This window comes from Hydractinia symbiolongicarpus, chromosome 11 (genome assembly GCF_029227915.1).
Source record: "Hydractinia symbiolongicarpus strain clone_291-10 chromosome 11, HSymV2.1, whole genome shotgun sequence".
Classification (NCBI taxonomy): domain Eukaryota; kingdom Metazoa; phylum Cnidaria; class Hydrozoa; order Anthoathecata; family Hydractiniidae; genus Hydractinia; species Hydractinia symbiolongicarpus.
This window is the reverse complement of record NC_079885.1, coordinates 9,192,863-9,204,367: the sequence shown is the minus strand read 5'-3', so window position 1 is coordinate 9,204,367 and position 11,505 is coordinate 9,192,863. Positions and strand designations below refer to the sequence as shown.

At 31.0% G+C, this 11,505-nt stretch overlaps 1 protein-coding gene across 2 annotated transcripts; it reads left to right on the top strand.

The window, feature by feature from the left end:
• The first annotated feature begins 352 nt into the window (after positions 1 to 352).
• On the top strand, positions 353 to 11,284 carry LOC130613760 (tyrosyl-DNA phosphodiesterase 2-like). 2 transcript variants are annotated; one of them, XM_057435100.1, is made up of 9 exons: positions 3,239 to 3,343; positions 6,305 to 6,355; positions 6,599 to 6,735; positions 7,943 to 8,026; positions 8,123 to 8,213; positions 9,211 to 9,340; positions 9,565 to 9,633; positions 9,711 to 9,733; positions 9,826 to 11,284. In XM_057435100.1, the coding sequence occupies exons 2-9, from the start codon at positions 6,320 to 6,322 to the stop codon at positions 10,000 to 10,002; spliced, it is 747 nt and encodes a 248-aa protein (XP_057291083.1). In that variant the 5' UTR covers positions 3,239 to 3,343; positions 6,305 to 6,319; the 3' UTR covers positions 10,003 to 11,284. The 2 variants fall into 2 exon arrangements, with proteins under 2 accessions (XP_057291082.1, XP_057291083.1); XM_057435099.1 differs by lacking the exons at positions 6,305 to 6,355; positions 6,599 to 6,735; positions 7,943 to 8,026; ... (3 more) ...; positions 9,711 to 9,733; positions 9,826 to 11,284 and adding exons at positions 353 to 428; positions 3,517 to 4,829 and having other exon boundaries at positions 3,160 to 3,343.
• The last annotated feature ends 221 nt before the right edge of the window (positions 11,285 to 11,505 follow it).

The following is an 11,505-nucleotide window of genomic DNA, read 5'->3' as shown; positions in this document are numbered from 1 at the left end:
TTACCGACCGTACAACTAAGCGTACAACTTTAAAGTACAATTCTCTTAAAAAATAGGGAATCTGCAAAAACAGTAAATTGATAAAATTCTGGATTATCAAATATACCGATATTTGATAATCAAGAATTTTATCACACGCTGGGTACAACTTCGATCCTGTTGTCTCTTTTTACATATCGAACAGCAAGACGAACAGACCTTTCAATAAGCCCAGTGCCGATATACGAAAAGTAGTGGGGACGAGGTTGCACCGGGCAAGAAATTCACCTAAAGCTTGCCCGCTAAACATACAGCGGGGTCGTGTACTGATCAGGTCTGTACATTGTACTTTGCAATGACGGGTTGTTTGGGAGACAAATGTGTGCATCTCCTCCGCGCATACCGTCTGCTTGTTGCTTTGTCTTTCTTCCTGGAATTATTTGTAATAGGTAGCTATTATGTTTTGATATTCGGTCTAATTTGGTGCATTTTGAAATCACAGATAAAGGTTGCTGAGCGGAAACGGGTCCTAAGTTAAGTTCGCAAGTAGAATCAAAATAAAATATCCCCATATTTTTTATTAAGATCTAAAAAAGGATTCGTCGAATTTATTAACAGAGTGCAATCTTGCCTCTAGAGCTTCTTTTTCTACCCATATTCTCCTGGTCGGAATGTGAAATGGTGACATGGTACTGTTCTGCCCAATCTTGGAACGCGCCCCGTCTTAAGACTGGCCAGGCCAATCTTCGGATAGTGACAGCCACAACATAAAAATAAATGTTGGGTAGGATAAAAAGCTGTTATACCATACAGAATAGCAATAAGTAAGGCTCTAGATGGCTAGCTAGCAAGCAAAATCTTCGTTCCTAGCCAAAAATCCAACAAATGTTGCGTTTGTACATGGCTAAACTACATGACAATGTATTTATCCTATAACATGTAAGAACATACAGGAAACAAATATTACAAAAAAACGCTGTTAGAAGACAAAAATATCAAACTCCTGTACAAATGTTACACTGACCACAACCATTTTTTAATACCAAAATGGCCTTCGTCAGCATGGTCCTTTGTTTTCGTTTTGATTGGTATACTATGTGCGAGCGATCAAACCAAAGTCAGTAAAACTGTCCTATTTGTTTTCTGTGGCTCCTGAGCGGAATCAGTGATTGACATCATGGGGGTAATTATTATTAAAAATGGCGTATTTAAAAAATGCGTTTGTTTTAATCACCTAATTTATTTATTTGATTGTTAAATTAAATTAATTAAATTATTTAAGGGAATAAATTAATCTCTTGAATATACTTTAATCAATAATAAGATTTTCGATTGAACAACCCCCTGGTTTTTAAAAATCACAGAGAGATTAAGGAATATTGGTAGTCATTTTGCGTGACGGACAGACGTATACGGGTATTATAATATAGATAACTATTTTACCAAAGTAGCTAATTTTTGTTATAAATGACATAAAAAAATTAAGCTTTTGTTAGTTTTGTTTAGTTATGCACAATCACACCAGCACTTTTAAAGTTCGTTTTAAGTTCATATTACAATATACTTCGTTCAAAGTTTGTATCATTTTTTTTGTATGATAAAACAACTTCGTTTAACTTTGTATCATGGTTTAAAACAGTTTGTTTGAACTTTGTTTATATTTTTCTTTTAAATGAAGCACTTTGTATGACATTCGTTTAGCAAAACGAAATACTTTGTAGCGTTTGTATAATGATACGAAGAAAAAAACATACGCACATTTTGAGATAATCCCTTAACAGAAAATTTTATTGCAAACCAAATTGCAGATCCTGTGTTATTGGGTCATTGACAAAAATTTAGGAGGCCTGGGACGATCAAGCAAGTGTCATTTTAGCAAAAACATTTTATGTTAATCAGTTACCTTCACAGTATAATATCTATGCGACAGAAAATGTCAAAATTTGCTATTACTTAAATATGACATCATAATTTATACAGTGGATTGTTGTTACAAATGACCATAGAAGTTGTCACTCAGGTTTGGAATGTGAACTCTGCAATTTTATGCCTATCTTTCTGTAGAAGGTTGTGTAATTAAGTGGTTACCATTAATTACAAGTTTCCCTGGCAATTATGACTTAAACTGTGCAAAAATATTTTCTTTCTTTCTTTTCCAAGGTGCAGATTTTTTTTATTTATTTATTTATTTATTTACCATTAGTCCACTTGTCCTGAACTACATAAATTGGGCCAAATTGAGGCAATCAACCAATTTTCGTCTTATATGGCCCCTATTGATTTGTGTGGAGTTAAAATAACTGATGTTGCCACCCATTTCTAAGTTATTTGGCCTTAAAGGTATAAGTGCAATGCAATGGCATCACTAATTTTGAAATTGCTATTGAGGTCAATTTGTTTTATTTTGTTGACGTCTAAATAATGTTATTTGTTAACAATATGTACACACGTGATCACGTGCCTACACCTCCAAATGCTCCTGTGGTAATCTAGGTGCATGATAAACTGCGCGACTACAAAAATCAGATACGCTATGACAAATTTCCTGCCTTACTCTGCACCTAGTTGCACCAAAATGATGGTTGGTCAGACAAATTGTCCATCGCATTTCCAGTTTGATTGGACATGGGCGCAGCTCGTTTTTGTTTTTCGTTGACAAAGGCTTAGTTAAAAGAACTACATAGACATGAATCTCAATTGCTTGGCCCCTTCGTTGTTGGTAACTAGGTCTTACAAAAAAAATCCAGCCATACCGTTCTCAATTAATGCAAGGGTGAACGGTTACGAGGCACAGATGAAAGAATTCTGCAAGACTGCACTTACAGGCAGAACAGACATAAATATTGCCCTATTCTTTTAACAATATTTAATAATTAGTGCAGCCGCAAGTAAAAAAATCGATTAAATAGGCTTTTAAAATAAAATAATTAAGTCAAAGATAAAAGTTGCAAAGCTTTCTTAAATCGTTCTCTGACTTCATATTTCGCTTTTTTGTAATTAATCAATGATAGGTTTAAAACCATCATCCTGGGAAAATTAAGGTGCGTTATAATGATCATGCACCTGAATTAATTTTGGTGCACGATGCACCGCACACCAGGTAAAAAACTTACAGCCAGGCCTGCACTATACAGAGTGAATAGTTTTAATGGGTTATATATTTTGATGTTGTCATTTTAGTTAAAATGGCTCGTTCCAGGGAACTTAAGATTTTGTCTTGGAACATTGATGGTCTTGATAAGGAGGAATTGGATGTGAGAACAATTGCTGTTAGCGAAGTAATAAATAACAGTTTGGCAGATGTAATAATGCTTCAAGAAGTTGTTGATGAAAGTTTGACTGTCCTTCAAGCTCTCTGTCCTAGGTATATTGTATTTTTCCTTTTTTTGCTCTTTGTTTGATCCCATTTGTCATTTTTTTAAGAGAGTATAACCTTGATCTCCACCGCTGACTACAGAATCTCCTGCTCAAGTTTTTTTTATAAATGAAGCAGATAATGACAGTTAGTTCTGACCATGGTCTTTAATTATGTTACAGTTATGAATTTGTTGTTCACCAAGTTGCGCATTACTATACAATAGTTATGCTAAAGACAGATGAAAATTTGACATTCAGAAACAAGAATATAGTTGAATATCCCTCAACAAGTATGGGAAGGTATTTGCTTAAATGTAGTTTGGTTTTTTTTGGACAAACTATTGTAGTCATGGCCACACACTTAGAAAGTACAAAGGAAGCTAAGTTTGAACGAAAGAATCAACTTCGAATTTGTTTCGACAGCATGTCCAGTACATCAGATAATGAAATTATTGTATTTGCGGGAGATCTAAACATACGCGAGCAAGAAATAAAAGAGCTTGGTGGTTTACCTGCAGGCGTGTTAGATTCATGGGTGGTAAATGGCAGCAAGCCTAATGTCAGGTTTACTTGGGATTTGATGCAAAATGACAATCTCCAATTTGCAGGCAGTAGTCAACCCCGTGCAAGGTATGACAGGATGTTTTTTAAAGCAGCTGAAGATAAGGAAGTTCAATGCACAAGTTTTCTCTTAGTTGGAATGGAACGGATTGAAGCTTGTAGGAAATTCCCTAGTGACCACTTTGGGATTTTGGCCACACTGAATTACAGGGAATAGCCCTTTTGGAATTGTTCTTAACAGTTGTGTTATTTATGATATTTAGGAATGCTTTTGTTTCTTGTCTAATTTTACAGAGGTTATATTTATTGCATTTGTTCTTGTACATTTTAATCTGTGCAGCAATAAAGTATTGTAGATATCCTGCTTTTAAGTTAAAATAACTTTGTAAAAACACAGTTTGTTTTGTTATACAATCTATGCTTGCATTATACAAGTATGGTGCAATTATAGATTTTTTAAAACAAACTGAAATGTACATTGCTATTTTATTTAACCTTGTAGCTCAGCATAGTTAAAGTGGGGTGGTATAGCGCATATATTTGAAAACAGTATTAAAACTGATAATGTTTTTTCTTAGGAAATAGGAAATTTCTTCACAGTTTAATTATAACACAACATTGTTTTAGCATTTAAACAAAAAATGATGGTTAAGGGGATCCAGAGGTACTTTACAAGTTTATCCTGCCACCTTGACAAACACTTCAATCTTCTTGTTCGTTAAAATTTCAGACTAGCTACAGTGTTTTTTGTGGCACGCGACCTGTTACATAATATTTTTATCAGGCTCGGTCAGAAGATGTATGTGATCACATGGCACAAGCCCAGACATAAGAAATATTTGAGCAATTTATCGCTCACTTAGATTTCTTTATATTTAACTATTTATTCTTTAGTTTGTACACCATAACTAATTTCAGAATATTTTATGGCATGTGCGGTTGCATTTTTTTATGCTGGATACAAGTGGGGGACGTTCTGAACCCCAAACACAGGAACCTAGCGTCTGAGTTCTAAATTTTACCTGCAAAAAAACAGCATTTTGTTAAGTATATATATTTCAGTTTTTTGCAATTATTTAATTTATCCATAAATGGTGACAAATTGTTTTTAATGATGCAGTTGAAGCTCAAAATAAGTTAATTGATTTTTCACTTGGAGTTTCTTTGTGCATTGCTGTAGGAGGCAACTGAACTATACTCTGGAAAACATTTGCTTTTTTGTTGTTGTAATCTTTTCGGCTTTTTTTGAGCATGTATGAGAGACTGGAGCTAGTATGAAAATTTTTAACATAAAAAGAAAAGTTGATGTTTAAAAAGCTTTATCTGGAGTCACAAGCAGTTTTACTGTATATCATTTAGAAATTTTCATGCCAATTTTTCAGTTGAGACCAACTTGTAACAGCACCTCGTGATCCCTTCAACTTTGTAAACAAAATAATTTTGCTAATCCATAGAAAAAAAGTTAACTAGAGCAAGGTCTCAGATTTCTGGAAACAGTTGCCTAATGTTAATTTTTTTGTGTCCGTCTGTATATCTTTGAATCTGTCCGTTATCAGCTTCTCTCAAAGTTGGATCATTGCTTTTCGCTTACTTTGCACAAAGATAAAGAGCAATAGACCTTTGAATGTAGAAAAGTCAGTTTTTTTAGAAAAGTTATCAGCTCAAAATTAGTGGATTTATGCGCAATATTTCTTATGATTGGATTGGTGATAAGTTTTTTCTGGCTTTTTGCACAAAGATAGAGAACAATTGACCCTTAGATGTCAGGAGGTCATTTTTTTGGCGAATTTTTTTCCAGCTCTATAATGGCAGATTAAGTTTTAAAAAATATGGATTTTTTGAACCACATAAGGATTGGATTATTGATTTTAAATCCAGTTAGGTCCGTAGACGTTGCGCTTGTTAGTTCTTAAGCTTGCCTTGGTTTGACAGTGATTTACAATAATTGTAAGACATTTTGCTAGTCTGCTTTTCTATTACGATTCAGTTTTCTAATATTGTCAGGTATACAGTTTTACTTTTGTTAAATTATTTAAGAAAAAATTATCTTTAGAGGGCAGTTATGTTGTAAATGTTTTTTCTATATTTTATGCTCATAGGATCAAAACTTAATTTAACATTATTTCGACTATCAGTGACAAGAAAATTAAGACAGAGAGAGTTCTCAGGTTCAGGGTTTACAAGTTTTACTATCTTCACTTGTATCCAGCATGAGAGATAACCAAAGCCTTTGGTAAATGTTACATATACTTGCTGTCTGTTTGTTTTTAAAAAGCTTAGGAATCCAATCGCTTACTGCCTGCACTTGTAATTTTCATTCTTTTTACAAATTACTTTATAATTCTTAAATGGAACGCTGCACGTTCTATACAGTACATTTAACTAACTGATTTTGCTGTTTCTGTAGTGTAAAAAATAAATCATGATGGATATCCCTCCGATTCATGTTTGCAATGCTGTGAGTGAAACATTACTTTACAATTAATTTTGTTCCTGTGGGTTTAACTGGATTGTCTTAATTGTAACAAGCGATTGCTCACCTGCTCATCTACTAAACTAAACTAAATTTTCTAATTAAAACTTCACCACCATATGGTAGTGGTGTTTTAATTCATAGTAATCCCATAATCTAATTAACTTAAAAGTTAATTATTTGGTAATTTTTTTTTGTTTGTTGTTTTTGACTTATCCTTTTTTTTAGTTGTCAGAAAAGAATGAAGTTTTGCAGCAAAAGTATTCTAAATTGACAAGAAAATACAAAGAGTTGGAGAAACAGATGTTAGATGTACAAGAAAAATTTACAAGATTGCAAATTGAGAAAGAATATAGCAGTATAAGGTGCGATTTATATACTTTATTCAACTTTGAATTCTGTGCTTATGATAAATTAATTACTATTAAGTTTTTGGAAAAATGATAACCTATCATTATGCAGGCCAATCAATAAGAAAACAAGACTTCAATAATTTTGTTTGCTTGAGCAATCCTATAAAACATATTTATGAAAAAACATAACAGAATATCTTTGTCTCTGTACACAACATATGACCCTGCTGTTTTGATGAGAAAAAAGGTAGTACAAGTTCCAGCAATGTTCACAGCTTTAAATTTTAACCCATAGATAAGAATGTCATAAGGCAAACTAGGCAAACCTTTTGTGAAACTACTCAGCTATTCATTTCTTAGAATTGAGGACATCTTTTTGCATGCGAAAGCTTTATTAAGTGGACGAACAAACTGCCAAAGAAGCTTGTCTTGTGTGAGCATGCTTCAATATTATTTTTTAAAAAAATATTTAAAATGGCAAAATAAAACAAAAGAAAAAAGAAAGAATTTATACAAGAATACAAAGAAATTCATCTTCAAAATAACATTATTTTTTACATATAATTAAACTTAATTTACCTGGAATTGGTCCAGAGTCATGGGAAGGCAAATCTTTGTTTGCCCAAGCTTCCAATGTTCTTTTAAAAGAAATAATGCAATGTATTGAAACTTATTTACGCATTAATTTAGTCCTAAACTATAGTAAAAAACATGATCCATAAAAATTTCAATTCAATTCTTCAAAAAAAAAATCACCAGTCAGAAACCAAAAATAATTTTTACAATTTGTGAACTCATTTATTGAATATCAACAAATAATTTTTTGATAAAATTTATCAAAGTTAAGATTTAACATAACTGAACACGTAAAACTGAACCAATCAATGGAAATTTCTTCTGAATTTAAATTCATACATAGATCAATTAATTAAATGTAAAAAAGCCCAAAGATTTGTGTGAATTAATAATTCACATATCGAACTGATTTATTGGATATGTGAAGTGCCTTGGTGCAACTTAAATTGATTTGATGCAAATGGATGAGGTAGCTAGATTGTCACTATGCATTGTTAATAAATTCCTACCTGTTATACTTTACGTGATCTGCCTTTTCTAAGTTTGGTCAAAATAAAATAAGCTTTCAAGCTATGAAAAATAAAATATTGATCAGTGTTGACATTATAATAGTTATGTTGACATTTATTTTTATTTGTAATAGTGCACCACCCAACCTGCGGAAACCTGTTCGTTTAAAACCGGAGCCTTCACCAGTGAAAGACAGAAAAGATGTCACTGTTGAAAAGTTCGTATTTTGTATTTATTTTTAATTTTGTATCAATTTTAATGAAAAATAAACCTAACTGATATGCATCTTATTAAGAATTTGTTTTTTATGCAGGTTGCTGGTAACACATAATAACTTGCTCAGACAGTTTGAGAAAGAAACAAAACAAAATAACAATAACCTAAAAAAGATACGAAAATTGGAGGTAATGAATGCAACACTTAACATTTTTTATAAGTTACATTTAATTTTTTTTTTTTAATTTTAAAATATTGATCAGTCATTAGAAAAGTCTATATTTTTTGTATCATTTATTTTTGATGGATTTTTGTACAAAGATCAATTTAGAAAGGACAATGTTTAAAAAAATTTGGAATAAAACTTGATAAAATATGGTTAAAAAAGTACGCTTTGATGAAACAATCATCATCCATTTATGCCACCATACTCCTGTTGATCTTCTCATAAACATTGTAACATTACCACAATGATGTCAAATTAATAGTTGTCTTACAGGAAAGTTAATAATCACAGATTAGTTTTTGAAAATCTTGACGAGCATCACTCAATTTCTGTTTTGATCTTATTCTTCTTTTTTACTATAATAATAGCCGTTGTTTGTCTTTTTTGTCTGTTTGTTTGAAACACGAAATGTGATATATAAAGGACGGGCGACCTGTAAATTTTCTCATGGTTGACAACTAGTTATTTAATACTTTATAAACGTGACTTGCTGATTTGTTTACTGCCTTGACTCTTCAATCATACCTTTTAATAACTTTGTCGGAGTCAGAATAAGGGTCGGATGGTGGACTTGATTTTCATTGAGATAATAGATTTTGCAATTGTTGAGCTTTGAAATATGAAGTAATTTGCAAACAAGATCATGCAGCAAAATAGAAATAAATTTATTTCTAGTTCTTTACATTTCCTAGCTAGTTGAAATGGTTTTTGGAAAATAAACTCTATTTTGTAATAAATGTTTTGTTTACTATTGTTGTATATTTTAAACGAAGTCTGTAAAATGTTAGGTAATATGTTTATTTGTGTAGCTGACTCAGCCAAATTATGTAAAATAAAAAATGTTATGTGCAAGTTTATCCACACAGAATTGTTGTGTGTGTGTTATGACAATGTAGCTCTAAAGCTTTAACTGCTAGCACAAATATCTAAGAACACTAACAATTACAACTTTTGTTCAGGAAGAAAACAAGAAACTACAAAATAATCTTTTCAATGGCAACCAGCAAGTTGATTTCTTAACAAAGCAATTGTCAGACAAAGAGGAACAGCTACAAATAGCAGTCTCACAAGTTAAAGAAAAAAGAAAAGGCTAGTTTTTTGTGATTTTGTTCTAATACTTAATTGAAACTAGCATTTATACCCCTCACGTTTCGTATCATAATTTTGTTGAAGTGAATCAGCAAAACCTTTTTCTATTTTTCTGTTTTTATAATTTTTAAATTAAATCAGAAAAAATGTTTTAGTGGACATTAAACTGGTATTAAAAGTTTATTTGTAATAAAAATGTAGAATTGTACATACGTGTTTTTTAGAACCTGATAATTTATCAAGCCTAAAAAAACAGAATCAGAAACTTGAATTCCAAAACAGAAAACTAAAAGGTGATCTCTTTGTTTTTTACGTGGTAAAATAAATTTAGTATTTTATGTATGAATTATGATATGCTGTTCTGTTTTAGATGAGCTAAAAGGTTTAGACAATGTAAGTGTTTTGCTTATGTTTTGTTTTATCGTTTTTTTTTTCTGTGTTTGTCTTTATTTACTGTTGTATTTGAATTATATCAAACGTTTTAGAGTTTCTTTGAAGAAATAGAAGATTTGAAATATGCTCTTCAACAATCAGCCAAACTCAACACAGAGTATGAAAAAGCAATTAAGCGTCTATGTAAACAATTTGGAGTGAATTATGATTCAACATTCGCATTCTTACCAAATAGAAAAAAAAGAACAAGTAGTACTATGCGAAAGTAATGTTGTTGTGTTTGAGTGGTTGACAATTTTTTCGTCAGTATGTTAAGTCCTTGAAAGTTTATTCATTGTCAAGTATCTTGTTTAGAGTTTTGCTAGTTATGTCTGTACTTTAGTCCAGAAAAAAATATTGTGCAGGGCTCTGGTCAACTAACCAGACAATCAAATCAAAAAAATGCTTATCAAGAACAATACAACTTTAAAATACCAGCTTTTCTAATTCCAAGGCGAATGTGTGTTAACAAAAATTCTATATTCACATTGTCAAATATTCATGAAAATGTTTTTGTTTTTTTTACGCTGAATGTAAATTTTACTAAAGTGTTGCTCTTATTTGTTTTCTGAATTTAACTATTGTTTTTTGTGCATCACAAAATATAAATTACTGAAGTAAAATACAAGTTTGTCAATGTGAAACAGACAAATGGCAAATAAATTGAATTGAATTAGAAGATCTCCATACTCCATTATTTACAAAATAATAGCTGCATCCTGTATTTTCTATTAAAAATATCAGGACCATGAATGAACTCATATCTTAATAAATTATGTGAGTATGTTAGTGTAATAAATTATAATCAAGTAAGTGCTGGAACTTTGTATGTAAGACAAAGCATTTTCTTTATCAAGTCTTATCAAACTGATATATTATAAAGCAGACAGAGTAATAAGAATAATGAAAAGCATTTTACTTTCAGGTTATTTTTCTTATTTAAAGGTATACAAGGTCTATATTACCAGTGCTTTGAATTCGAAACTAAAATCAAATAAAAAACTACAAGTTCTGTGTTTGTTTACATTGTATATGTGACATGGTTTGCGATTATCAACCGTTTGGGTTTTAAGTTTATTTGACATATTAACGGCGTTAAAATATGCGTTATAACGCTGAGGTTTATTAATGTAAAAAATGTAACGGCGTTAAAATTTCTCTTGCTTCTTTAAACTGATTAGCTGTTCAATAGCAGCGTTATAAGGTGTTAATAACGGTGTTATGCATTTCTTGAAAAATATTATTTGTTGTCTGTACAGCAACAGTGCAAAACCATGTAGCACAAGCTCACAAACATGAATTGCCAATCCATGTTTAATTTATATTTTTATTAAAACGTTTGAAATATTTTTAACCTTTTTTTTTAATTTTCAGTTTTCAAGTTAAAAATATTTTGTTTACATTTATAATTTTTATTTTATTTTATGATGTTAATTTTTATGTTAATATGTAAGATATAAATATATATTAAATATATATTTATAATTTTATAGTCTCTTGATATTATGGCCACTTTTGTTTGTTTTTCTTGTCACAGTCAAAGGTAACTAGATAGGTGGCTAGAATCATCAGCATTACAATATTTATTTATTTTCTGCAATCTTTTATTACATTTGCTACTCTGTACTCTTTGCAGTAGCAAAAAAGTTTTTTTTCTCTTAAAATAAGTAACTAAAGCTAGTAACCTTCAGAAATTGGATGCAAGCATTATCAACATACTTTAGATCAAATGT

What these genes read in the sequence shown, in the direction of transcription:
- LOC130613760 (XM_057435099.1), top strand. Translation starts at nt 3,165, where the DNA reads ATGGCTCGTTCCAGGGAACTTAAGATTTTGTCTTGGAACATTGATGGT. An exon ending in CTTCAAGCTCTCTGTCCTAG is followed by an intron (nt 3,344 to 3,516) that starts GTATATTGTATT and finishes ATTATGTTACAG; the next exon opens with TTATGAATTTGTTGTTCACC.